The sequence below is a fragment of the Filobasidium floriforme genome (assembly GCF_021052385.1).
Source record: "Filobasidium floriforme strain CBS 6241 chromosome Unknown HD553scaffold_5, whole genome shotgun sequence".
Classification (NCBI taxonomy): Eukaryota; Fungi; Basidiomycota; class Tremellomycetes; order Filobasidiales; family Filobasidiaceae; genus Filobasidium; species Filobasidium floriforme.
This window is the reverse complement of record NW_025763626.1, coordinates 1,008,008-1,035,143: the sequence shown is the minus strand read 5'-3', so window position 1 is coordinate 1,035,143 and position 27,136 is coordinate 1,008,008. Positions and strand designations below refer to the sequence as shown.

General features: G+C 54.6%; 7 protein-coding genes and 1 non-coding gene across 8 annotated transcripts; 4 read left to right on the top strand and 4 right to left on the bottom strand.

The window, feature by feature from the left end:
• Positions 1–1,829: 1,829 nt before the first annotated feature.
• On the bottom strand, positions 1,830–4,259 carry HD553DRAFT_340325 (uncharacterized protein; the record flags this gene model as incomplete). Its single annotated transcript, XM_046182531.1, has 1 exon — positions 1,830–4,259. One exon carries the CDS (start codon positions 4,257–4,259, stop codon positions 1,830–1,832), a length of 2,430 nt encoding a protein of 809 aa, XP_046038622.1.
• Positions 4,260–4,732: 473 nt separating this feature from the next.
• On the bottom strand, positions 4,733–6,187 carry HD553DRAFT_307635 (catabolic 3-dehydroquinase 1). The gene is made up of 3 exons (XM_046179450.1): positions 5,652–6,187; positions 5,353–5,523; positions 4,733–5,271 (listed from the first exon to the last, which is right to left on the bottom strand). The coding sequence occupies exons 1-3, from the start codon at positions 5,884–5,886 to the stop codon at positions 5,225–5,227; spliced, it is 453 nt and encodes a 150-aa protein (XP_046038621.1). The 5' UTR covers positions 5,887–6,187; the 3' UTR covers positions 4,733–5,224.
• A 428-nt stretch (positions 6,188–6,615) lies between these two features.
• HD553DRAFT_269391 (xylose isomerase-like protein) lies at positions 6,616–7,801 on the top strand (the record flags this gene model as incomplete). The annotated part of the gene is made up of 2 exons (XM_046177616.1): positions 6,616–7,331; positions 7,393–7,801. 2 exons carry the CDS (start codon positions 6,616–6,618, stop codon positions 7,799–7,801), a joined length of 1,125 nt encoding a protein of 374 aa, XP_046038620.1.
• Positions 7,802–7,986: 185 nt separating this feature from the next.
• HD553DRAFT_348725 (uncharacterized protein) lies at positions 7,987–9,641 on the bottom strand. The gene is made up of 4 exons (XM_046183402.1): positions 9,319–9,641; positions 9,096–9,244; positions 8,670–9,020; positions 7,987–8,597 (listed from the first exon to the last, which is right to left on the bottom strand). Exons 1-4 carry the CDS (start codon positions 9,504–9,506, stop codon positions 8,197–8,199), a joined length of 1,089 nt encoding a protein of 362 aa, XP_046038619.1. The 5' UTR covers positions 9,507–9,641; the 3' UTR covers positions 7,987–8,196.
• A 406-nt stretch (positions 9,642–10,047) lies between these two features.
• Positions 10,048–12,429, top strand: HD553DRAFT_282079 (quinate permease). The gene is made up of 7 exons (XM_046178150.1): positions 10,048–10,316; positions 10,391–10,514; positions 10,597–10,799; positions 10,865–11,093; positions 11,196–11,452; positions 11,522–11,592; positions 11,664–12,429. The coding sequence occupies exons 1-7, from the start codon at positions 10,203–10,205 to the stop codon at positions 12,298–12,300; spliced, it is 1,635 nt and encodes a 544-aa protein (XP_046038618.1). The 5' UTR covers positions 10,048–10,202; the 3' UTR covers positions 12,301–12,429.
• Positions 12,430–12,647: 218 nt separating this feature from the next.
• On the bottom strand, positions 12,648–12,737 carry HD553DRAFT_t24. The gene has a single exon. It is a non-coding gene; the product is annotated as a tRNA-Leu (tRNA).
• Positions 12,738–13,006: 269 nt separating this feature from the next.
• On the top strand, positions 13,007–23,241 carry HD553DRAFT_322688 (uncharacterized protein; the record flags this gene model as incomplete). Its single annotated transcript, XM_046181307.1, has 34 exons — positions 13,007–13,306; positions 13,531–13,645; positions 14,100–14,170; positions 14,395–14,509; positions 14,964–15,034; positions 15,259–15,373; positions 15,413–15,644; positions 15,828–15,898; positions 16,123–16,237; positions 16,409–16,763; positions 16,988–17,102; positions 17,142–17,373; positions 17,557–17,627; positions 17,852–17,966; positions 18,138–18,376; positions 18,421–18,491; positions 18,533–18,648; positions 18,716–18,830; positions 18,961–19,240; positions 19,276–19,355; positions 19,580–19,694; positions 20,140–20,219; positions 20,261–20,376; positions 20,444–20,558; positions 20,689–20,968; positions 21,004–21,083; positions 21,125–21,240; positions 21,308–21,422; positions 21,553–21,832; positions 21,877–21,947; positions 21,989–22,104; positions 22,172–22,286; positions 22,417–22,557; positions 23,101–23,241. The coding sequence occupies 34 exons, from the start codon at positions 13,007–13,009 to the stop codon at positions 23,239–23,241; spliced, it is 4,875 nt and encodes a 1,624-aa protein (XP_046038617.1).
• Positions 23,242–23,420: 179 nt separating this feature from the next.
• Positions 23,421–26,377, top strand: HD553DRAFT_348723 (uncharacterized protein). Its single transcript, XM_046183401.1, has 2 exons — positions 23,421–25,724; positions 25,787–26,377. The coding sequence occupies exons 1-2, from the start codon at positions 23,697–23,699 to the stop codon at positions 26,033–26,035; spliced, it is 2,277 nt and encodes a 758-aa protein (XP_046038616.1). The 5' UTR covers positions 23,421–23,696; the 3' UTR covers positions 26,036–26,377.
• The last annotated feature ends 759 nt before the right edge of the window (positions 26,378–27,136 follow it).

The window sequence follows — 27,136 nt, the reverse complement described above, 5'->3', positions numbered from 1 at the left end:
ACGATTCAGTCCACTCATGCGGCTGATCGGAGCCGAGCATGCAGCATCTTCACCAGTCGACCCGCTACACAACTCCTTCCTGGGAATCTCAAAGGCTTTCGTGAACATGCTGTTCCGCAACGAGATATTCCCCGACGACGAAGATCGTGACGCCTTCATGGCAGTATTCGAAAAGGCGAATTATCCGGGGCATTTGGGGAGAATCCCGTCGAGGATAACGAAGCAGTTCACTAGCGATCGCAAGCTCGCCGGCAGCGGTCTCAAAGCTGACCAGTGGAAGAGGATCATGCAACTGCTACCCATAGCCTTGTTCGTAGCGCTGAAAAATCCGGATGATGACGACATCGAGGACTATGATCAAGAACCCGTTCGGGAAGAGACTCCTGCACCGCAAAGGGGGAGAGGACGCAGGAAGGCCGTACCACGAGAGGTTCGTCGCAACGCTCGCGAGTGGTACCGTATCGCGATCATGATCTGCAGCGCGATGAGTACTTTACACGCTCATCGCATCTCGATTCGGGAAGCAATGTCTGCAGTCGACGACCTCGCCGGTGCGGCCACGGCGATACTGGCCATAGGAGAGTCACTTACTATCAATTGGCATATTGCTATGCACTACGTCGACGCAGTGCGACGCTTCGGCCCGCTTTCGGGATTCGGAACCTACCCCTTCGAGAGGAACAACGGGGCCTTAGCAAAGGTGAAACATAACGGTCAAGAACGTGATGTTCCCACGACTCTCTTGAGGTCATGGGAACTGGAGGCAGGCTTAGCTTCTGTGATCGCCAATCCAGCCCCGGACGCATCAGAAATCGAATTAGCAGGTTTAGAGGCGCTTACGAACGACAAGAAGTTGATCGAGGGCACGCTTATGCTGAACGAAGCACGAGGCGTCGCAGCGAACCGGACCATCCGTCTCCCCATGCCTTACGAACGGGGAAAGATGGTGAACCTTCAGCAACACGGAGTCGCGTATGAGACGCTGCTAGACTACCTTCACATGAACTACCCCCAGCTTAACGTCATCGATGCCGGTTTATATCACGTGCAAGACGGATTCGTATTACCTCACCGAAGCAGCGGGTATACGCTCTATTCACACGCGGTATACAATGGCTTCAAGTTCTGCTCTACTCTGTGGTCGCGCAGCAGGCGGGACGCATACGCCCTGGCCCGGATGGGTGAAAACCGGAGACATCTGTGCCGCTTGCATCTGATATTGGAGATCAACATGAGGATCCAGGGGGTACCTCTGCGAACGACTCTGGCCCTTCTCAGCTTCTTTCGACTGGCCGAAGGGGAGTACCCGTGGCAAACGCGCCAGATAGACTTAGGAATACGGATCTACCGCGACCAAAGCCTGCTGCCTTGCTTTCTCCCCCTTGAGGATCTTCAGGCCTCGACTATCGTGAGTAAGATACGCACTGAACAAGATGGTGACTGTCTCGTATCCATATCCTGCGATCGGGATGGACCGGAGCCCGAGTACTGGCTCGCTGCCGAAGGGAACACAGAAGCCGAGGCGATGCAGGCCATTGCTCAGGAGGATGAGGACGACGACTAGGAAGAAGTAATCAATAGACATGCGATGTGATGGACATTGGCCGCGCTGGACCTGGTTCGAAGCTATCATGATTTACAGTGGGGATAAAGTGAGTCCTGTGCAATACCTCATTGCCGACCGATTCCTCAGTTTGGCAGGTATCGAGTTTCCAGGAAAATGCGTTAAGCAGGAAAGGTGTCGTATCGGGGATCATTAATCGTATCGGAAACTGTCGCTGGGTCGATGTTGGTTGTTTGGGTAAGTTTTTCTAGATCTTTCTCGTGTCTCATTGCTGTCCGACTCCCGGTCTGTGTTGACCCTCATCTTGATCCGCGCCCATGTAATCGTCCTCCTGCGCAGGCAACAGGCCAAGCGACATCAGATAATCGTAATCCGCGCTCCCTCCCTGGCCGGCTTGGCCACCTGTGGCGAGGAACGATTGCAACATCTTGGCCATCTCGGGGTCGATGTAGCCCTGTTGGCTTGCCATGTTGAAATCGTCATCGGTCAGTGGCGGCAAGCCGGAGTTGCTGTGTTGCGGTGCGGGTAGAGGCTGAAACTCTTGTCGACCTACGTGACCGTTGCTGACAGGAAATTTCGAGAAAGATTCGTAATTGTGTTGGGCACCCTCATATCCGTTCGTCTCGATGCTGAGAGACCGCAGATTTCGATGCTGATCATTCAGATGGAAGCTCGCCGGGACGCGGGTGCTCGGACCAGGTTCGGGGATGTACGGAGGTTCATTGGCAAGTGGGGATCTGATACTCGGCGTGTAAGAACCTTGGCGCTGATGCTTGCTCCTCGGTCCGTCTCTATCAGGGTCGTAGCTCCGGGGTTCATCGTTCTCGTCTTCGTCTCCAGACGGCGTGCCATCGAGGACCCTCGTGCGTTTCCCAGTAACGGGGTTGGAGGGTGGAAGCATGAAGCCGGAGGAGCCTTGTGAGTTGTTGGAAGACGAAGGCATGCTCGGGAAGCTCATCGGGCTGGGGCTGGGTTGTGTGCTCAGCGATCGAGCTCGAGCCGCCGTTGCGGATCCATGGATACCGGTTCGCCGGATCACCCAGTCAAGCGCCGCGCATTCCTCGATCGAAGTCGGTACGTCAACTGGGACGATGAAGTCTGAGAGATCCTGATTATCTTCGAGCCACTCCGGACAGAACATCCATCTCTGAGGCGCTTTGTGTAAGTCTGTCAGGCGAGTAGGCAGGTGCGGTTCCGCTGGCAAGCTCATGTTGTCGTCCGTTTTCGCACTTGTCCCAGTTAGCTTGCTTCTGGGATATTCGGTGTTGTAGACGGTATCATAGATCTGCTGGAACAGCGGCGAATATACTCCATCTCGGATCGGCCAGTAGCATTGGATAGCTCCGTCAGTCCCGGTGATGGGTACGACGGGGATCAAGCAGAAGATATGGTCGAGCCAGTTGTAGCGGTCACTGGCGTATTCGGTAAGTGGTCGCCTCTCTTTCACCCACTTGAGAGTGGTCTGCAAGCGCGCACCGATGATCCTCTTCTGATCCTTCGAACGATTAGGCTCCAGTTTCTCCATCCTTGCATCCTGGGCGTCCAGGTGGGATCTCCTTTCTTGAATCGACGCCGCCATCTCTCCCGTCCCGTTATCAACTCTCTCGAGGTCCTTGATCTCCTTCAGCACCTTCTCTCGACCCTGGCTCTTCCATTCCTTTACGGCCTGTCTATCGAAGGACTCCCGTAGGGTTCTAAAGAGGCGGGCTGCACTGGCACGATAGAGGTCGGCGAAGGCGCGATAGTCGGGGATGGAGGCGGCGGGCATGTCATGGGGGAGACCAACGGCTTCTCGATGGTTGTCATTTTCGACGAAGGTCAGGAGCTTGGTGGTCTCCGTGACATTTGAGGTGTGTGTATAGGATTTTGTGAAGTCCCATCGCATGGCGGGCGCGCCGCGCAGAGCTGATGAGCCTTCATTTGCCGTCTTGTTGGTTGGCCAGATCGAGCCTTCAGCCGGGTACGGTTGCGGGGGCTTGGTGTCACGACCGTACAGGAACTCGGTCGCCAAACGAACGTATCGAGATATCATGGCGGAATCCCGGGAATCGACGTCTACTGCTGCGGCTCCTCGTCTCAACTGGATATCCTCGACCTGATTCTCCAACCTCAAGATCTTTGCGGCCTGAGCTGTGACGGTGGACCGCAAGCTTGTCACCTCCTGTGTCTGCCGGTCGCACGTCTGCTTGAGGTCCCGCATATCCTTGACATGATTGTCAAACGCATTGAGGCGAGTCACGATCGTATTGATCTGTTGTGATGCGATTCGCTGAAAGACACCTTGCTGCAGGGCTCCAGAGCTATTCTGCGAGGTCGATGTACCCAAAGATGGGCGGGAAGATCCTGTCTGTGTGAACGGGGACCCGGCTTGAGAGGGATTTGTTTGAGGAACGCTAGCTGATGGTAGAATGGTAGGTTGCGCGAAGGGTCTAGGTCGAGGAGTTGTGTTGGCTGATCGAGGATTGGATCCGGATGATTGATGTCGCAGCGGGGTCATGCCTAGGCTCATGTCGTCCGGTCTTCGAGTACGAAGCGGTGTCTGATGGGAAGGTTGTTGAGGTGGATGAGTTGGCGTCTGTCGGGTAGAGGTGTTGTGGCTAGATGGTCGTGATGGGGTTTCGGCAGTCCTTTGATGGTGAGTCTCTCGTTCGACCGCACGCCTCCCTGGGCTCGGATTGGGGCGAGGTTGCGACATCTCGGATGGTGGTACTGATGAGCAAAACGATTCAAAGGACTTCAGGTCAGCCTCGGACCTCTTCGATGGGATCTCAGTCCTATACGGTGAAAAAGGTAGGTTCACACTCACACGATCACGAAAAAGTCCAATCTGAAACGCTAAATTCACCTCCTTCCCTGCCCGACAGCCATTTCTCTTCCCAATGGGGTCTCTTGAACAACCAACCCCGACTTCTACCCGGACGAACGCCGCAGATCTGGCAGGGCGACACGAAGAACCAGCGTTGGTGGGGTCAGCGGGTGTTGGTATTCGAAAGGTGATGCGTCCTTGCCATCAACGGATACTCACCCCACACGACAACTTCACGACTTCGGGACTTCAGGGCTAGTCTGGTCAAATACGTAATTGTACGCAATTGTACGGAATATCTAATGCCGATAGAGATCGATCGATGCGAATCGTAAACAACAATCGTGATGATATGAGCATATCGAGTGTTCATGTGGGCCTCATATCGCCCTTATCAAATTAACATTTCGGCGTCATTTCGACACGCCCATATGACCTGTATATCGCGAGGGCGATATGACCGCGAAATTACGTCATCCGCCCATATATCGCTGGCGCGCATATGAGGCCGAAATGACAGCGAAATGAGGCCGATATGCTCATGTCGACGCCCATATCGAGTGAAAATATGCCCTGAAGTTAGGAAGTGTTGCTTGACAACCTCTGTCGTTATGTCCGGTATGAGAAACCAGGCTCATCTCCCAGAAGCATCCCGCCGGGCTCGCTCGCCTCACGATCGATCGCGACGGACTCAACCGTCAGGAGCGAGATCCTGCAGACAAAACGTGTTCGAGGCTTGTCTGATGCTTTCACGCATATACGATACAAGTCCAGTGTATTCGTTGACCCTTTGATTCCCTGCCTCGACCTGTTAGCAAATCTGCCAAAGAGCAAGACATCCGTTGATTCGATCCCTATTCTCTTTTCTTGAACGTCTTGCAGACATGCGTCACGCAGTAATCTACCTCACATGAACGCCGTTTGCACTTGTTAGCCTTACCCCTATCTTTGTCGTTCCGTAGCCAGACTCGAATTGACTCACCATACCCGCTCACGCCCAATCCGCAGACGACAGCAACAGCCTTGTCCGACAGGTAAGAGTGATGCCGGAAAGATTCTCTCGCGTGGACGTTGCTGATATGGAGCTCGACAAACGGGATGGTCACCCCCAAGAGAGCGTCGCGGATGGCTACTGAGGTATGAGTGTAGGCTCCTATATGATTCAGATGGGCAGGTCCGCATACCAAGGAAAATTGCAACGACAAGTACGAGTCAGCTTTTGTGTCTAGTATACCCTGGAGTGCGCTCACGACCTGCACAGCAAGTCCCACCTCGACTCACCGGCGTTGATCACGATCCCATCCACGCCGTCCGCCTTGGCCTGATGTATCCTCTCGACGATAGCTCCCTCATAATTGCTTTGGAAAGCACTACACTTCCCTCCAGCTGCTTCTGCTGCCCTTTTGCATTTCTCTTCGACGTCGCTCAGCGTGTCGTAGCCGTACGTCTGCGGTTCTCGTGTACCGAGAAGGTTCAGGTTGGGACCGTTGATGACGAGGACGTGAATGCCGGACATGATTGCTTTGACGACGATGATGTTCTTGGAAAGGGTTCGGGCGAGATAGATCTATCGTGAGCTTGTACAAGATAGCGAGAGGCCGTGCAAGGTTTATGCTACTACGAGTAAGACGAAGAGCTCGTCGACTGGTCGACTGATCGCGACTGATAGCTCCTCTCGAATGTTGATTAGGGCCCGAGATCTATGCGGCGCGCGATCCCATCTAGCGGCTGCGCTCGACCGGGTTACTGTCGTCCAACACCGTAATGACGACAACAACCTGATCAATTTCATGCCAATCATGGACCTACAGCAGAACTAGAGAACGTCCAGGCGAAGCAAGCATCTGCCGAGGAAGTCGTCTCCTCCGCTCACCCCAAATGGAGTCTCCTTTCGGAGTCTGGAGTCGTCCCGTGCCAAAGTCGGGGCGCGGGGGTCATTTGACCTGACCGGGTCAACTATTTCTCCGGAAGACTGCCTAGCCCGGAGTCTCGAGGTCGATTTGTTCCAGGAATGCACATGACGACCTCACCGGTTTTCGCAAGTATTGTTGTTCCAGCCATCGATCGACTCCCGCTCTGATAAACAAAAAGGCGAGAGCTGGTTCAGGTGATCATTTCCGGTACGAACGAAAATGTCTTCCCCAATCCAGATTCTCGCCACCTGCTTGCGACACCGCCTGCACTCATCATGTCGCTCTCATCCGCTACGACCTCGCTCTCGACCTCGCCCATCGATGGCTATGCCATGACCGTATCCACACCAGGTACCAGTGTCCATGGCGATCTCGACCACCCCTCATTCTCCATCGCCTCGCTGTCCCTGGGCACCAACGTCCATCACAACCTACCTACCAAGATCAGGACCGCTTCCCGTCTCGGCTATGATGCCATCGAGATCTTCATCCCCGACTTTGACGCCTTTGTGCACGAAGTCGGCGTCGGTCATCATGCGGACATGTTCACCGACGAAGACTGGCTGCTGGTCCGCGCCACCAAAGATCTCGAGCTTCTGTGCGCCAAGACGATTGGTCGGTACTGCCAGGAATACGGACTCGTGATCAGCTGTTTCCAGCCTTTCCGCGAGTTTGAAAACTTTGCCGGGGCGAGTCGCATGGCCAAGACGAAGATGGGTAGCCTGCCACCTCGTCTACAAGTAGCGCTCGACCGGGCGGAATCCTACCTCCGCCTCATGCCGGCGCTGCAATGCGACCTATTGCTCGTCTGCTCCAATCTGCTCCCCTACGACCCGATCGCCGAGAGCTATACGGAGCGCGATTATCTTGATGACCAGGTGGCAGCTTTCACCGAGCTCGGACAGTTGGCCAGCTCATATGGGGTCAAGATCGGGCATGAAGCCCTCGCTTGGGGTACCGTTGTAAATCGGTGGGAGCAGGTTTGGGAAGTGGTAGATCGGGTCGACCTACCGAATGTCGGCGTCATCCTCGACTCGTTCAACCAACTGTGAGTTGCCGTATGCTTGCCTTGAACCCTTGCTCAGCGCTTATTATTGCCCTTCATCCAGCGGACAACAATGGGCAGATCCCTCGGAGCCCTCGGGACGTCGACCATTACCACCGACAGTCCTTAGCGACAACCTGCTGAAACTTTCCCGCACCATTCCCGTCGAAAAGATCTTCTTCTACCAAGTAGCCGATGCTGCCAAACCCGATTCTCCCATCCAGTCCTTCCCGACATTCCCTAGTCGGATGGCCTGGTCCCGCAAGATGCGCCTCTTCCCCATGGAAGAAGAAGGGTACCTTCCCGTCCTCGATTTTACGAATACGTTGAAGCGGATGGGATACAAGGGAGTCTGGAGTCTGGAGGTCTTCAACGCCAGTCTGGATAGTCTGGATGAGAAGACCGTGGAGAGTCATGGACAGAGGGGAATCGATGGGTTGAGGAAACTGCACGAGGCGTGTTCGCATCTATAATCACGCTGTAACAACAAAATCGAATAGATGCGTGGAAAGGATTCGCACTTGAAGCTGTATTCAGATGATATCGCCCCGGATCACGAACACGTCGAACCTGTATTGATGGATTGCATGCTACACCACGGCAAGATCGAGCTAGTCGCCGTCAGGTTACGAGCGAGGCTGTAACATTTGCCAGTCTGGGCAAGCTATGTTGTGCTCGGACATCTCGTCGCCTCGCGCGATAACCTGGGACGAGAACAGGGATGTGAGGTAGACAAGGCCCCTGCATTTATACGATGTTCCAGAGTATCACAGAAGCCGAGAAATATCCCTTGTACATAGAAAATCAGAACGAAACCTTATAGATACATAGAAACGACTGTAGACGGTAACCCAAGAGGCATCACATCCTACGTCAAGGCCCTATCGACTTCCAACTCGGTCACCGTGATATCCTTCATGTTCTCTACCAACTCCCTCGCCTTTCTTTCCGTGTCATCCCCCAAGAGCGTCTTGTCGCAAGCCACCTCCAAACTCGCACTACCGACCTTCCACATCCGTTGTTGAGCGAGCCCTTGTTCGATCATCGCTTGGATCCCTCCGATCGTCTGCCACCCTAGAGCCGAACCGATCTTGAGCAAAGGGGTGAGACGGGGTTTGTAAGCCATGTCGAGGAACAGGCGTGTGGAGGGGAGAGGCAGCGGGTTAGGGGATGATGTCGAGTCGGTGGGTCCGGCTTGGAAAGGCATGGTGAAGATGTGGGTGGCGATGGTGTATACCATGCGTTCTTCTAATGTCTTTGGTGCGATTGCTGCAATGGAACCGGAAATACGAATCATCAGCACAGGACAGGACCGACATCTCCAACTCAAATCGTACTTACCAGGAATAGCTCCTACGATCATGGCTACACCAGGTTTCCGATCCTCAGCATCTTGGCCCAAATACCTCTCCACCTCATCCACGCTCGTCAGATGGATCAACTCGACCCCCTTCCCGCCCTTCCGTTTAGAGGCAAACTCTTCTATCGTCACCCTGACCTCTTCAGCGTCCCTGTTGGCGAGGAAGATGGGATTCATCCCTAACGTATAGAGGGCGTGGACGGCTGATCGGGTGGTGGCCCCACCGCCGATGACCATACCGGATGCTTGGCCGGCCGGGTAGGTTTGGGAGATGTCGAACGGGGTTTCTGGGAACTGGGCTTGAAGGGCCGAGACGAGAGAGTTCCTCACACCTATACACCACACCGAATGTAGATCCAAGTCAACGATAGTCCGAGCTGCTCAAAAAGCGGGTTCACAATGCTCACCTAAAAAGTCGGTGTTCGTGCCGACCAGCTTGATGCTACCGTCTTCCCGTGGGACTCGGACGACAGTATTGCACGCTCCAGTAGCATAGGATTCGGGAGAGATCTCGTCCAGGTGTTTGAGAATCTCGGCCTTCAAGGGCATGGTGACGCTATGAGAGGAGATGACACGGATCAGTCACTGGTGGCTCGTGCACATCCAGGCATAGAGCGAGGACCGACTCACGCAGCTCCTCCCGAAGTATGACTCCTAAGCTCGTCGATGACCTTCTGATCGACCTTGGTCGTAGACCACCTCTCGTACTCGCAAGGACTCCCGATGCTTTGGAAACACATGTTGTGTAGCGTCGGAGCTGCCGAGTGGGCGATCGGGTAACCGAATAGGTAGACGGACTTGTGGATACTGGGCGACATATTGGCGTGACCGTGATGTGTGATTCGGGTGTGATGCTCGATGGTGTACTCGTGGTTGATGAACTTGGCGATTTGGCGAGAAACGTCCCGGTTGAGAATGCTTGCAAGGACATGTCTGTCTATTCATATTGACAAATTGGACGAGAGTGGATCATGCCGGTGTCCTCCACTCCGGCCCCTGCCCACAATCTTTCTCCAGGTTTCTCCACTCCGGGCGACCGCTGGATCGTAAATTCCCCGGAGTGACCATTCTTCCGGTAGACGACGCCCCCCCATCCTTTCCCCGGAAAGATGGTTACTCGCGCAAGCGATCATTGGTTGATCGCTTGCAGGTGATTGGCCAAGGTGGATCATTCTCCGCACAGACCTCCTGCCATCGGAAGCAATTCGACCTATTTTTGCGGGGACCCGGAGCAGTGGTTTCTCCACTTTTACTCCCTTCATTAGCGACCTCGCCATGACTTGTCTCTTTCCCCGCATCCCCCTCGTTTTTCACTTGGAACCCCTGGACTCTCGCCCGAAAGCTTTCAGGATATATACCCCTACGATCTGATTCGATAGGAGCGATGATGACATCCAGAGTCGATCGTTCGCACCACAACCAAGTCGCCTCGCAACTCATAGACCGACTTGCGAACTTCCTCCGACTTACTCGATTACACAACAATACGACGACTTGACAGTTGACGACTCAAGATGGTCAAGCTCACAATTCAAGAGGACCGCCCGACGCCCAAGGAGGTCTACAACTGGAAGGTCTACACCTATGCGTGCCTCGCATGTTGGGCGTCCGTGATGATCGGATACGATGTGAGTCGAGCGCGCCAGACCTCGCCTCCGTGAGTTCAATTTCACTGACGATCTTCGACCCCTTCCCGTGATAGTCCGCCTTCATCGGGACCAGTCTCGCCCTCCAATCGTTCAAGGACGAGTTCGGATTGAAGACGGGAACCGCCGAGGAAAAGGCCAGGTTTAACGACTTGAGCGCGAATATCGTATCCACTTACCGTGAGGGTCTCCTACACCCTTCCGTCCTCATTTTTTCCTCTCTGACGTTTTTCCTTTCTTTTTCTTCTTTCTGCAACATCAGAGGGCGGCTGTGCTGCTGGAGCCCTGTGCTCGTATTTTGTCGGCCACTACTTCGGGCGTAAATGGGGTCTCTTCGCTTGCGCCTTGGTCTTCTGCGTCGGAGCCGTCCTCCAGGTCGTCGCTAGCAGCAGTACCGGATTGGGGATCATGTACGCCGGACGATTTATCGTCGGGTGGGGTGTGGGTGTGGCGAGTAGTTTGACTGTGAGTTGGCTTGGTCTTCTACCTTTACCCTGGGCATGCAAGCTGACGAGTTGGCGATTGTGCAGCCCATCTACGTCGCGGAGATCTCGCCGGCTGCTATTCGAGGTCGATTGATCGGTATTTACGAAGCCGGGTGGCAGATCGGAGCCGTCGTCGGATTCTGGATCAACTACGGTATCAACTTGAACATCCCTTACGGTAACAAGCAGTGGCACATCTCTTTCGCCGTCCAATTGATCCCCGGTGGAATGTTGGCCCTGTCCGCCATCTTCCTCTCTGAATCTCCTCGATGGCGTGAGTAGCATGTCTTTCTTGCTGCCCTTCCTTCAGTCGTTGCACATATCGCACACCGACCAAGTCACTGACACAACTCCTTTCCTCTCTCGTCTCGCTCAGTCGTATACAAGGGCAGGAACGTCCAAGCTCGCAAGAACCTGTCCAACATCCGAAACCTGCCCGAGGACCACCCTTACCTCGTGGAAGAGATGGAGGAGATCGAAGTCGCTCACGAGCGGGACCAGCTGGCCGGCGGTGCCGGGCTCTGGGGTCCTATCAAGACCCTCTTCAGGTCGCCCGAATACCTCAAGCGAGTCGGGATTGCCGTCTCGTTGTTTGCCATGCAGAACGGAACTGGAATCAACGCCATCAACTACGTGAGTCTGGTTGTGAAGGCGCGCTCTCACGATCGGTCACTGATTCGAGAGACGTGATGTGATGTACAGTACTCTCCTACCGTGTTCAAATCCATCGGAGTTAGCGGGACCAACACCGGTCTCTTGACCACCGGGATCTTGTGAGTGGTCTTTCGTGCGCGACACCGTCTGACGCGCGCTTACCATTCGTAACTTCTTCCCCGATCCGCAGCGGTCTGATCAAGTTCGCTGGAGCCATTGTATGGTTGCTCTACTTGGTAGACAGGTTCGGCCGAAAGCCCTTGCTGATCGTCGGAGCCGCCGGAGGTGCCATTAGCATGTACTACATCGGTGCCTACATCGCCATCGCCAAGCCCGAGAACAACCCTCCCGGTACCAAGCTAAGCTCGGGAGGTATCTCCGCCATCGCGTTCTTCTACATCTGGACTTGTTTCTACGGACCCACCTGGAACGGTACTCCCTGGGTCTTTGGAGCGGAGGTCATGCCCACCTTTGTTCGTGCTGCTACGCAGTCCATCATCGCCGCTTCGAACTGGCTCTTTGCCTTCGCCATCGCCCGTGCGACTCCCTACATGTTCCAAGACATGAAATACGGAGTCTACCTCTTCTTCGCCAGCTTCATGGTCGTCTCCATTCCCATCGTCTACTTTATCGTGCCGGAAACCGCTCACATCCGATTGGAGGAGATGTCCGACCTGTTCGCATTGCCTCCTCGAAAGGCGCACGGGATCATCATGTCCCGCAACCGAGACAACGCGAACGACCGACCTGCGACCGCCATCAACTCCGAGTCGTTCAACGAGGGAGACGACGAGAAGGGCGTCGAGTCTCGAAATGAATACGTATGAGGATCTTCTTCGGAAGTCACGAAAGACCGAAATTTATCATCAGCAGTGTAACAGTATTATTAGGCAGCTTGTTGGATCTTGCTTTGTAAGAGACTGACGAACATGAAAGGAATATGCATTGTCTCAAGGACCTTTACGCGTCGAGCATACTTTCCTGGTCAAACGCAACACTTCGATACCTTTCAGAGCGGCCGACCTTGACTGGCCGCTCGTTCGAGCGGTATCGCAGCAGCGAGTAGAGCCTATAGGCTAGCATGACGAAGAGGCTGACATCTTGAGCTCGAGATGGCTGCCAATGGGGATTGTAATGGTATTTGGCGCGATTAAGGCGAAAAAAGAAAAAACAATGATGCGAGTGAGGTTCGAACTCACGCGCCGAAGCACCAGTGCGTTTAGAAGACCTAAAACTGGCCCCTTAACCACTTGGGTATCGCACCCCCAGCAGGAAATCCCTCTGCTGCATCGTTTATGTTTGCCAAGGTGAGGATCGATGGATCTGAGAGAGCTCTGCTGTGGCAGATCTGCTCACCGCTCGACCGGAAAGGAGGAAGCTCGAGCCATGTGGCAACACACAGGCTCGACTGTATGCCACGGGCCAATGCTCTCACAGCCTCCTCAAACTGCACGAGGTCCATCCACTCATCCAAACAGATCATCGCTGTGCAAGGGCCGTTCACTTGTCCAAGCAAATGATGACCTACACAATATGTCTCGCCGATACACCAAGGTATGGGATGCCCAAGCATGTTTTGTTAGCAGACCGAAACGGGACGGCCGGGGTGTCAGAGGTGCAACGGACGATGGGGACAGTGTTGACACAAAAACCGACGGTGGGATTCCAACGAGTTGTGTCCTAGGACTTTCTGGATCACCAAGAAGGGAAGGACATGGTAGAGCGGACCAAGAAAGCCACCCTGGGTGGCCAGATAATTCAGACAAGGCCGAAAAAGAGGCGAGTTTGGCGACAGAGTTGCCTGGTGTGCACGGCCTGAACGACACGGTGAAAGTGAGTTGAGATTCACGGTGTGGGTTCTCATGAGTCCCAAGATGCCCAGCGTGAAGAGCGGACCAAGTTCTCAGGAACAGAAAATTGCCGCACGAGGGTTGTTTTCACTCACCAGAAGAACGAATGACTGTGACGATGGACGGGGATTCTGGCCTATGTATGTGGACCAGTAGCTATGAAGCAGACGCATGGGAACACTTTCTCAACCCCCTTCTGATCCATAGTCCCACGCTACCATACGGCGCTTTGCCACACCGTGGACACTTGCGTCACCCCTCCCACTTGGGTATCGCACCCCCAGCAGGAAATCCCTCTGCTGCATCGTTTATGTTTGCCAAGGTGAGGATCGATGGATCTGAGAGAGCTCTGCTGTGGCAGATCTGCTCACCGCTCGACCGGAAAGGAGGAAGCTCGAGCCATGTGGCAACACACAGGCTCGACTGTATGCCACGGGCCAATGCTCTCACAGCCTCCTCAAACTGCACGAGGTCCATCCACTCATCCAAACAGATCATCGCTGTGCAAGGGCCGTTCACTTGTCCAAGCAAATGATGACCTACACAATATGTCTCGCCGATACACCAAGGTATGGGATGCCCAAGCATGTTTTGTTAGCAGACCGAAACGGGACGGCCGGGGTGTCAGAGGTGCAACGGACGATGGGGACAGTGTTGACACAAAAACCGACGGTGGGATTCCAACGAGTTGTGTCCTAGGACTTTCTGGATCACCAAGAAGGGAAGGACATGAAGAGCGGACCAAGAAAGCCACCCTGGGTGGCCAGATAATTCAGACAAGGCCGAAAAAGAGGCGAGTTTGGCGACAGAGTTGCCTGGTGTGCACGGCCTGAACGACACGGTGAAAGTGAGTTGAGATTCACGGTGTGGGTTCTCATGAGTCCCAAGATGCCCAGCGTGAAGAGCGGACCAAGTTCTCAGGAACAGAAAATTGCCGCACGAGGGTTGTTTTCACTCACCAGAAGAACGAATGACTGTGACGATGGACGGGGATTCTGGCCTATGTATGTGGACCAGTAGCTATGAAGCAGACGCATGGGAACACTTTCTCAACCCCCTTCTGATCCATAGTCCCACGCTACCATACGGCGCTTTGCCACACCGTGGACACTTGCGTCACCCCTCCCACTTGGGTATCGCACCCCCAGCAGGAAATCCCTCTGCTGCATCGTTTATGTTTGCCAAGGTGAGGATCGATGGATCTGAGAGAGCTCTGCTGTGGCAGATCTGCTCACCGCTCGACCGGAAAGGAGGAAGCTCGAGCCATGTGGCAACACACAGGCTCGACTGTATGCCACGGGCCAATGCTCTCACAGCCTCCTCAAACTGCACGAGGTCCATCCACTCATCCAAACAGATCATCGCTGTGCAAGGGCCGTTCACTTGTCCAAGCAAATGATGACCTACACAATATGTCTCGCCGATACACCAAGGTATGGGATGCCCAAGCATGTTTTGTTAGCAGACCGAAACGGGACGGCCGGGGTGTCAGAGGTGCAACGGACGATGGGGACAGTGTTGACACAAAAACCGACGGTGGGATTCCAACGAGTTGTGTCCTAGGACTTTCTGGATCACCAAGAAGGGAAGGACATGAAGAGCGGACCAAGAAAGCCACCCTGGGTGGCCAGATAATTCAGACAAGGCCGAAAAAGAGGCGAGTTTGGCGACAGAGTTGCCTGGTGTGCACGGCCTGAACGACACGGTGAAAGTGAGTTGAGATTCACGGTGTGGGTTCTCATGAGTCCCAAGATGCCCAGCGTGAAGAGCGGACCAAGTTCTCAGGAACAGAAAATTGCCGCACGAGGGTTGTTTTCACTCACCAGAAGAACGAATGACTGTGACGATGGACGGGGATTCTGGCCTATGTATGTGGACCAGTAGCTATGAAGCAGACGCATGGGAACACTTTCTCAACCCCCTTCTGATCCATAGTCCCACGCTACCATACGGCGCTTTGCCACACCGTGGACACTTGCGTCACCCCTCCCACTTGGGTATCGCACCCCCAGCAGGAAATCCCTCTGCTGCATCGTTTATGTTTGCCAAGGTGAGGATCGATGGATCTGAGAGAGCTCTGCTGTGGCAGATCTGCTCACCGCTCGACCGGAAAGGAGGAAGCTCGAGCCATGTGGCAACACACAGGCTCGACTGTATGCCACGGGCCAATGCTCTCACAGCCTCCTCAAACTGCACGAGGTCCATCCACTCATCCAAACAGATCATCGCTGTGCAAGGGCCGTTCACTTGTCCAAGCAAATGATGACCTACACAATATGTCTCGCCGATACACCAAGGTATGGGATGCCCAAGCATGTTTTGTTAGCAGACCGAAACGGGACGGCCGGGGTGTCAGAGGTGCAACGGACGATGGGGACAGTGTTGACACAAAAACCGACGGTGGGATTCCAACGAGTTGTGTCCTAGGACTTTCTGGATCACCAAGAAGGGAAGGACATGAAGAGCGGACCAAGAAAGCCACCCTGGGTGGCCAGATAATTCAGACAAGGCCGAAAAAGAGGCGAGTTTGGCGACAGAGTTGCCTGGTGTGCACGGCCTGAACGACACGGTGAAAGTGAGTTGAGATTCACGGTGTGGGTTCTCATGAGTCCCAAGATGCCCAGCGTGAAGAGCGGACCAAGTTCTCAGGAACAGAAAATTGCCGCACGAGGGTTGTTTTCACTCACCAGAAGAACGAATGACTGTGACGATGGACGGGGATTCTGGCCTATGTATGTGGACCAGTAGCTATGAAGCAGACGCATGGGAACACTTTCTCAACCCCCTTCTGATCCATAGTCCCACGCTACCATACGGCGCTTTGCCACACCGTGGACACTTGCGTCACCCCTCCCACTTGGGTATCGCACCCCCAGCAGGAAATCCCTCTGCTGCATCGTTTATGTTTGCCAAGGTGAGGATCGATGGATCTGAGAGAGCTCTGCTGTGGCAGATCTGCTCACCGCTCGACCGGAAAGGAGGAAGCTCGAGCCATGTGGCAACACACAGGCTCGACTGTATGCCACGGGCCAATGCTCTCACAGCCTCCTCAAACTGCACGAGGTCCATCCACTCATCCAAACAGATCATCGCTGTGCAAGGGCCGTTCACTTGTCCAAGCAAATGATGACCTACACAATATGTCTCGCCGATACACCAAGGTATGGGATGCCCAAGCATGTTTTGTTAGCAGACCGAAACGGGACGGCCGGGGTGTCAGAGGTGCAACGGACGATGGGGACAGTGTTGACACAAAAACCGACGGTGGGATTCCAACGAGTTGTGTCCTAGGACTTTCTGGATCACCAAGAAGGGAAGGACATGAAGAGCGGACCAAGAAAGCCACCCTGGGTGGCCAGATAATTCAGACAAAGCCGAAAAAGAGGCGAGTTTGGCGACAGAGTTGTCCTGGTGTGCACGGCCTGAACGACACGGTGAAAGTGAGTTGAGATTCACGGTGTGGGTTCTCATGAGTCCCAAGATGCCCAGCGTGAAGAGCGGACCAAGTTCTCAGGAACAGAAAATTGCCGCACGAGGGTTGTTTTCACTCACCAGAAGAACGAATGACTGTGACGATGGACGGGGATTCTGGCCTATGTATGTGGACCAGTAGCTATGAAGCAGACGCATGGGAACACTTTCTCAACCCCCTTCTGATCCATAGTCCCACGCTACCATACGGCGCTTTGCCACACCGTGGACACTTGCGTCACCCCTCCCACTTGGGTATCGCACCCCCAGCAGGAAATCCCTCTGCTGCATCGTTTATGTTTGCCAAGGTGAGGATCGATGGATCTGAGAGAGCTCTGCTGTGGCAGATCTGCTCACCGCTCGACCGGAAAGGAGGAAGCTCGAGCCATGTGGCAACACACAGGCTCGACTGTATGCCACGGGCCAATGCTCTCACAGCCTCCTCAAACTGCACGAGGTCCATCCACTCATCCAAACAGATCATCGCTGTGCAAGGGCCGTTCACTTGTCCAAGCAAATGATGACCTACACAATATGTCTCGCCGATACACCAAGGTATGGGATGCCCAAGCATGTTTTGTTAGCAGACCGAAACGGGACGGCCGGGGTGTCAGAGGTGCAACGGACGATGGGGACAGTGTTGACACAAAAACCGACGGTGGGATTCCAACGAGTTGTGTCCTAGGACTTTCTGGATCACCAAGAAGGGAAGGACATGAAGAGCGGACCAAGAAAGCCACCCTGGGTGGCCAGATAATTCAGACAAAGCCGAAAAAGAGGCGAGTTTGGCGACAGAGTTGCCTGGTGTGCACGGCCTGAACGACACGGTGAAAGTGAGTTGAGATTCACGGTGTGGGTTCTCATGAGTCCCAAGATGCCCAGCGTGAAGAGCGGACCAAGTTCTCAGGAACAGAAAATTGCCGCACGAGGGTTGTTTTCACTCACCAGAAGAACGAATGACTGTGACGATGGACGGGGATTCTGGCCTATGTATGTGGACCAGTAGCTATGAAGCAGACGCATGGGAACACTTTCTCAACCCCCTTCTGATCCATAGTCCCACGCTACCATACGGCGCTTTGCCACACCGTGGACACTTGCGTCACCCCTCCCACTTGGGTATCGCACCCCCAGCAGGAAATCCCTCTGCTGCATCGTTTATGTTTGCCAAGGTGAGGATCGATGGATCTGAGAGAGCTCTGCTGTGGCAGATCTGCTCACCGCTCGACCGGAAAGGAGGAAGCTCGAGCCATGTGGCAACACACAGGCTCGACTGTATGCCACGGGCCAATGCTCTCACAGCCTCCTCAAACTGCACGAGGTCCATCCACTCATCCAAACAGATCATCGCTGTGCAAGGGCCGTTCACTTGTCCAAGCAAATGATGACCTACACAATATGTCTCGCCGATACACCAAGGTATGGGATGCCCAAGCATGTTTTGTTAGCAGACCGAAACGGGACGGCCGGGGTGTCAGAGGTGCAACGGACGATGGGGACAGTGTTGACACAAAAACCGACGGTGGGATTCCAACGAGTTGTGTCCTAGGACTTTCTGGATCACCAAGAAGGGAAGGACATGGTGAGCGGACCAAGAAAGCCACCCTGGGTGGCCAGATAATTCAGACAAGGCCGAAAAAGAGGCGAGTTTGGCGACAGAGTTGCCTGGTGTGCACGGCCTGAACGACACGGTGAAAGTGAGTTGAGATTCACGGTGTGGGTTCTCATGAGTCCCAAGATGCCCAGCGTGAAGAGCGGACCAAGTTCTCAGGAACAGAAAATTGCCGCACGAGGGTTGTTTTCACTCACCAGAAGAACGAATGACTGTGACGATGGACGGGGATTCTGGCCTATGTATGTGGACCAGTAGCTATGAAGCAGACGCATGGGAACACTTTCTCAACCCCCTTCTGATCCATAGTCCCACGCTACCATACGGCGCTTTGCCACACCGTGGACACTTGCGTCACCCCTCCCACTTGGGTATCGCACCCCCAGCAGGAAATCCCTCTGCTGCATCGTTTATGTTTGCCAAGGTGAGGATCGATGGATCTGAGAGAGCTCTGCTGTGGCAGATCTGCTCACCGCTCGACCGGAAAGGAGGAAGCTCGAGCCATGTGGCAACACACAGGCTCGACTGTATGCCACGGGCCAATGCTCTCACAGCCTCCTCAAACTGCACGAGGTCCATCCACTCATCCAAACAGATCATCGCTGTGCAAGGGCCGTTCACTTGTCCAAGCAAATGATGACCTACACAATATGTCTCGCCGATACACCAAGGTATGGGATGCCCAAGCATGTTTTGTTAGCAGACCGAAACGGGACGGCCGGGGTGTCAGAGGTGCAACGGACGATGGGGACAGTGTTGACACAAAAACCGACGGTGGGATTCCAACGAGTTGTGTCCTAGGACTTTCTGGATCACCAAGAAGGGAAGGACATGGTGAGCGGACCAAGAAAGCCACCCTGGGTGGCCAGATAATTCGGACAAGGCCGAAAAAGAGGCGAGTTTGGCGACAGAGTTGCCTGGTGTGCACGGCCTGAACGACACGGTGAAAGTGAGTTGAGATTCACGGTGTGGGTTCTCATGAGTCCCAAGATGCCCAGCGTGAAGAGCGGACCAAGTTCTCAGGAACAGAAAATTGCCGCACGAGGGTTGTTTTCACTCACCAGAAGAACGAATGACTGTGACGATGGACGGGGATTCTGGCCTATGTATGTGGACCAGTAGCTATGAAGCAGACGCATGGGAACACTTTCTCAACCCCCTTCTGATCCATAGTCCCACGCTACCATACGGCGCTTTGCCACACCGTGGACACTTGCGTCACCCCTCCCACTTGGGTATCGCACCCCCAGCAGGAAATCCCTCTGCTGCATCGTTTATGTTTGCCAAGGTGAGGATCGATGGATCTGAGAGAGCTCTGCTGTGGCAGATCTGCTCACCGCTCGACCGGAAAGGAGGAAGCTCGAGCCATGTGGCAACACACAGGCTCGACTGTATGCCACGGGCCAATGCTCTCACAGCCTCCTCAAACTGCACGAGGTCCATCCACTCATCCAAACAGATCATCGCTGTGCAAGGGCCGTTCACTTGTCCAAGCAAATGATGACCTACACAATATGTCTCGCCGATACACCAAGGTATGGGATGCCCAAGCATGTTTTGTTAGCAGACCGAAACGGGACGGCCGGGGTGTCAGAGGTGCAACGGACGATGGGGACAGTGTTGACACAAAAACCGACGGTGGGATTCCAACGAGTTGTGTCCTAGGACTTTCTGGATCACCAAGAAGGGAAGGACATGAAGAGCGGACCAAGAAAGCCACCCTGGGTGGCCAGATAATTCGGACAAGGCCGAAAAAGAGGCGAGTTTGGCGACAGAGTTGCCTGGTGTGCACGGCCTGAACGACACGGTGAAAGTGAGTTGAGATTCACGGTGTGGGTTCTCATGAGTCCCAAGATGCCCAGCGTGAAGAGCGGACCAAGTTCTCAGGAACAGAAAATTGCCGCACGAGGGTTGTTTTCACTCACCAGAAGAACGAATGACTGTGACGATGGACGGGGATTCTGGCCTATGTATGTGGACCAGTAGCTATGAAGCAGACGCATGGGAACACTTTCTCAACCCCCTTCTGATCCATAGTCCCACGCTACCATACGGCGCTTTGCCACACCGTGGACACTTGCGTCACCCCTCCCACTTGGGTATCGCACCCCCAGCAGGAAATCCCTCTGCTGCATCGTTTATGTTTGCCAAGGTGAGGATCGATGGATCTGAGAGAGCTCTGCTGTGGCAGATCTGCTCACCGCTCGACCGGAAAGGAGGAAGCTCGAGCCATGTGGCAACACACAGGCTCGACTGTATGCCACGGGCCAATGCTCTCACAGCCTCCTCAAACTGCACGAGGTCCATCCACTCATCCAAACAGATCATCGCTGTGCAAGGGCCGTTCACTTGTCCAAGCAAATGATGACCTACACAATATGTCTCGCCGATACACCAAGGTATGGGATGCCCAAGCATGTTTTGTTAGCAGACCGAAACGGGACGGCCGGGGTGTCAGAGGTGCAACGGACGATGGGGACAGTGTTGACACAAAAACCGACGGTGGGATTCCAACGAGTTGTGTCCTAGGACTTTCTGGATCACCAAGAAGGGAAGGACATGGTGAGCGGACCAAGAAAGCCACCCTGGGTGGCCAGATAATTCGGACAAGGCCGAAAAAGAGGCGAGTTTGGCGACAGAGTTGCCTGGTGTGCACGGCCTGAACGACACGGTGAAAGTGAGTTGAGATTCACGGTGTGGGTTCTCATGAGTCCCAAGATGCCCAGCGTGAAGAGCGGACCAAGTTCTCAGGAACAGAAAATTGCCGCACGAGGGTTGTTTTCACTCACCAGAAGAACGAATGACTGTGACGATGGACGGGGATTCTGGCCTATGTATGTGGACCAGTAGCTATGAAGCAGACGCATGGGAACACTTTCTCAACCCCCTTCTGATCCATAGTCCCACGCTACCATACGGCGCTTTGCCACACCGTGGACACTTGCGTCACCCCTCCCACTTGGGTATCGCACCCCCAGCAGGAAATCCCTCTGCTGCATCGTTTATGTTTGCCAAGGTGAGGATCGATGGATCTGAGAGAGCTCTGCTGTGGCAGATCTGCTCACCGCTCGACCGGAAAGGAGGAAGCTCGAGCCATGTGGCAACACACAGGCTCGACTGTATGCCACGGGCCAATGCTCTCACAGCCTCCTCAAACTGCACGAGGTCCATCCACTCATCCAAACAGATCATCGCTGTGCAAGGGCCGTTCACTTGTCCAAGCAAATGATGACCTACACAATATGTCTCGCCGATACACCAAGGTATGGGATGCCCAAGCATGTTTTGTTAGCAGACCGAAACGGGACGGCCGGGGTGTCAGAGGTGCAACGGACGATGGGGACAGTGTTGACACAAAAACCGACGGTGGGATTCCAACGAGTTGTGTCCTAGGACTTTCTGGATCACCAAGAAGGGAAGGACATGGTGAGCGGACCAAGAAAGCCACCCTGGGTGGCCAGATAATTCAGACAAAGCCGAAAAAGAGGCGAGTTTGGCGACAGAGTTGCCTGGTGTGCACGGCCTGAACGACACGGTGAAAGTGAGTTGAGATTCACGGTGTGGGTTCTCATGAGTCCCAAGATGCCCAGCGTGAAGAGCGGACCAAGTTCTCAGGAACAGAAAATTGCCGCACGAGGGTTGTTTTCACTCACCAGAAGAACGAATGACTGTGACGATGGACGGGGATTCTGGCCTATGTATGTGGACCAGTAGCTATGAAGCAGACGCATGGGAACACTTTCTCAACCCCCTTCTGATCCATAGTCCCACGCTACCATACGGCGCTTTGCCACACCGTGGACACTTGCGTCACCCCTCCCACTTGGGTATCGCACCCCCAGCAGGAAATCCCTCTGCTGCATCGTTTATGTTTGCCAAGGTGAGGATCGATGGATCTGAGAGAGCTCTGCTGTGGCAGATCTGCTCACCGCTCGACCGGAAAGGAGGAAGCTCGAGCCATGTGGCAACACACAGGCTCGACTGTATGCCACGGGCCAATGCTCTCACAGCCTCCTCAAACTGCACGAGGTCCATCCACTCATCCAAACAGATCATCGCTGTGCAAGGGCCGTTCACTTGTCCAAGCAAATGATGACCTACACAATATGTCTCGCCGATACACCAAGGTATGGGATGCCCAAGCATGTTTTGTTAGCAGACCGAAACGGGACGGCCGGGGTGTCAGGGGTGCAACGGACGATGGGGACAGTGTTGACACAAAAACCGACGGTGGGATTCCAACGAGTCATGTCCTAGGACTTTCTGGATCACCAGGAAGGGAAGGACATGGAGAGCGGACCAAGAAAGCCACCCTGGGTGGCCAGATAATTCAGACAAGGCCGAAAAAGAGGCGAATTTGGCGGCAGAGTTGTCTGGTGTGCACGGCCTGAACGACACGGTGAAAGCGAGTTGAGATTCACGGTGTGGGTTCTCATGAGTCCCAAGATGCCCAGCGTGAAGAGCGGACCAAGCCCACGCAGACGAACAGTCACCACATGAGGGTCATCTTCACCCACCCCAATCAATGACCGTGATGACAGATAGGGATCGTGACCTGTGTATGTGGCCCAGTAGCTATAGAGCAGATGCACGGGACCACTTACCTGACCTCCCCTTCCGATCCGTAGCCTTGTGCTATCATACGATGCTTCCCCACTAGAGACTCACGCCTCACCCCTCCCACTTGGGTATAGCACCCCAGAGCCCTAATCAGTGTTCTGCATCGTTCATGTCTATCAAGACGAGGATCGATCGATGTCGGAGAGCTCTGCTGTGGGAAATCCGCTTGGGACTCGATTGGAAAGGAGACTCCAGGTGGCAACACGCCGGTTTAACTGTGTGCCATGGGTGGCCACTCTCCACAGCCTCGTCAGGGTCATCCACCCACCCAGAAACAAACCAACACTGGCCAAAGGCCACACAATCGCCCATATCACACTCATTGGGCCACATATTATTGCAGGACACCAGACCCAACCCCGTCTTCCTTGCACATATACCGACCCTGAGTCACGTGATGTCGAGTGCCCCCAATCATGTCTAATAGCCTCCGAAAGTGACGTAGACTTGAACCTTTCGGTCACCTGAACGCCTGAGCTGCCAAGTTGCAACGATCGAGGCCGTCAGCGACTCTTTGAATGCTATATGCAACAACCATCGTATCTCTCTCTGGCCTCCCACACTCTCATTTATCTATCGGAATCTGTGTGCAAGAAGATTCGAGCTCCAGATCGAATCCGGTGCCACGCTTTGAAACCGCTGCGCAGACCAGAGCACCTCGGTTTCAACCATGTCGGTAACTTCTCAACCGCACCCACATCATCCTTCGCAACTCGACCCCAGGGAACCTCCTCCACCTCCTGCTTCTGCCTCGGATTCGGATCGTCATCATCATCCGCATGTCGGCGCCGTAGGGTTGGGTATCGGGATGGGTGGGAGCAGTGGGGTATCGTCGACCGGTCAGACGACCCCTTCGCTCTCCTCGTCAGGGAGGACCAGGAAGACGTCGCATTTGGCAACTCAGACGACAGTCGGGCACGGGAATAACAACGAGCCGGCCGTCTCTTCGCCCTTGCAACAAGAACATTTCGCCAGCAGGAGTAGCAGCCCGGCTCAACCCATCGATGGGCATCATCCGGCCATGTCCAGGTCGTTCTCACCAGGATCTTCGCCGATGCATTCTCGCGCCGGATCCCCTGCTCCAGCCCCAGCTCTGTCCGCTCACAACTCTTCCTTGCTCTCCCCTGGAGGCCGACGATCGTCTACGCCCTCACCCATGCCTGAACCGGTCAACCACCATCGGGTCAGGGACGATTTCATCGGTGTCATCACGCCTGGCAGTAGGACCCCTGTCGGATCCAACAGCGCCCGAGCGAGTTTCGGAACGACCCACCCCAACGCTCATCAGGCTAGTGGGGCTGGAACTCACGGTCCCGGATCTCAACTCAACGTCGACTCATTGAAGCATGAGATGAAGGTCTTGCAGGATGGCATGAATGCATCCTCGGACCCGTTCACCTCCACCGGCGCAGGTGGTAGCAGTGCGAGTGCGCTGGACGAGGATGACGAGTACGGTGTCAAGGAGCCTGTCCCTATGCCTATCGGGTCGCCAGGAAAGACCAGGAGTACGAGCCCCGTCCTTGACCTCTTGCCAAGGGGTTCGTCGTTGTTACCGCATTCCCCTAGTGCGAGTAGCGTTCATTCAAACGATCTGGGCGCGAGGACTCTCGGAGAGGTCGGGGAGTACTTGAGCGATTCCGGTACAAGGCAGACGGGGCAGATATCCCCTCCCGCCAATACTACCAGTTTCGACGCGAAGCGGGTGGGAAAACGAGCCTCGATCCCTCAGATCCAAGCGGGGTCGTTGAGCATGTCCATGTCCACGCCCAACTCCCCCTCGGCGAGCGCGATTTTCGAAAGAGACATCGAATCTCCCTTCGCCATCGCCCTCCCCGGAGCCCAGCCTTCTGTCAGTAACAGCCCCGTCCCTGGAGGTGGTAGTACCGGGTTACAAAGAGCACCCTCGGGTCGAGCGTCGAGGAGCTCGTCCGTCGCTCCGCCCCGTTCGCCGACCCCGAGGAAACAAGCCGACAACTCTGGTCGACCGTCTACGAGCGTCTCCCCCCAGGCTTTCGTCAATGCTGCCATGCTTCCTCCTTATATGCACGATTCCAGCGACCGACACGTCCCTACCGTGCTGGACGACGCGATCGAGGCCTTGACGCATTCGGGATCACAGGCTCTGCAGATCGAAGCCCCCGTCAATGCTTATATCGCTAGTCGGGAGGTAGGGAATCGGTCCCCGTTCGGAGGGGTGTCGAGTGGGATAAACCCGGGTGGTAAGGCTGGAGGAAGTAGAAGTCCGAGCCCGATGAGGTGGAAGGATCTCGGAAGGACCGGGATGGAAACTACAGGACGGGCGGGGTCGAGATCAACTTCCCCTCTACCTAGTCCTACGAGGGAAAAGAGGTCGTTCCCCCCTCGTCCCGAGGTTGGAGATTCGCAAGTATTCTCGCTCAACGACGATGCGAATACTGGTGACGACAAGCCTTTCGGCACAAGGCCGTCGATGCAGGCTAGGCAAAGTTCCCTCGGCGTACTTATCCCCGGAGCGTTTCCCGGGGCTAGTTCTCAACAGGAACAGGCCGGAGGGAGAAAGTGGAGGAAGAAGATCGACGAATGGATCGGCCCTAGGCCGAATGCTTTGCTGGCGGGTTCGAATGACAAGCAAGGTGAGAAGAAGCAAGGCAAGAGCGTCGATATCGGGACGGAGACGGAGACGAGGGGTGCTGGAAGAGACAAGGTCGACCACAACGAGGTGAGCGGATTGAGCTGGGATCGTACTCCGGATGATATGCTGACCTGTCTCCACCTTTACAGCTGCCCGCCGCCTCTCATCTACCGTCCCCTCCCAATCCGGATCAAGACGAACCCCGGCGTATCTCTTTTTATACTTACGATGACATGCTGCAATCCCGACCGATGACGATCAACCCCCTCAGCGACATCACGTCGGGTACGGTCGAGCCGGAGCATTTACCTACTCAGCTGGATGTCGCGCCTGCTTCGGATGTGACACGATCGAGGACGACGAGTTTGGTCGAGCGGATCGTTAATGAGGGATTGTGAGAAGATAGTTTGGGGTACTCGTTCGATATGAGAGCAACGTATACAACGGGGCACGAACGTTTGTATAATACTACAATAACATGAACAAGTCGAACTTATATCGAATATATCAATACCGATCGGAAGGGGATGTGGCATAGGGATCCGCCAGAAAAAGGGCTAGCCATTCTCGGGTGGGAACGTCGAGCTGAGCGTAGGAAGAGGCAGAGGGACGAGCGAAACCGCTCTCTCGAGCAAAGGTGTTGAGGTGCTCCTTGTAGTTGTCAAAGGTCGAGGTGATGGGGCTTGATGCCCAATAGTTTGTCAAGCTCTAAACCCTTCTCTACCGCTCTCCCATATCAATCCCGTTGTGCGGTGCCGTCCTCGACTGCGGATCTCTTCTCAGACATTTGCTGGGATGTCTCTGTCTTCCTGAAGGTGGTTCCCAAGCGTGACAAGGTATTTGTAGACCTCTGCAGCCTCAATATTCACATCAGCATGCCACGATTCTCACAGCATGGTATCACTTCGGATATCCCTCCGAGGCACTCAGCCAAGGTACTAGCCTTGCTCGTGAAGCCAGGCGCGAGTAGGCCATAGTGGGTGCCTATTACGAAGCTTCGCTCCGTGAAGTGCTTCTCGCTCTTGAGCCTTTCACACCAATACCGCTGGCACCCTATCCTGTTTCGCAGCCCTCCTTCTGATGTTGTGCTTGCTCAACTCCGCGTACGACAGCCATTTGGTTGATCTGCCGAACCACCTTGTCTTGTATCATGAAAACATCGCTCGTGAACGTGGATTTGCTTGCCCGTCTGCCTCCTTTTACGCCCGACGTAACAGTCCCGAAGAAAGACAAGGATGAGCTACTGAGACCTGCGGTTTGATATGGTACGACTGCGTACTTCACGTAGTCTCCCTCTAGTGTATTGTAGGAAGAAAAGTCTGCTCGCCTCAACATATCCTGTTGAAACAGATCAAAGCCAACCTGAAACACCTCTTTTTGAAGGTTGGGAACTGACGCCGACGTCAGGTCTAGTCTGTTCTTCCACTGCAATCCCATGGTCCTGGAAGGACACTTCGGTAGGTTTTGGGACTTGAGGGACTCTGAAGCGTCTACCTTGA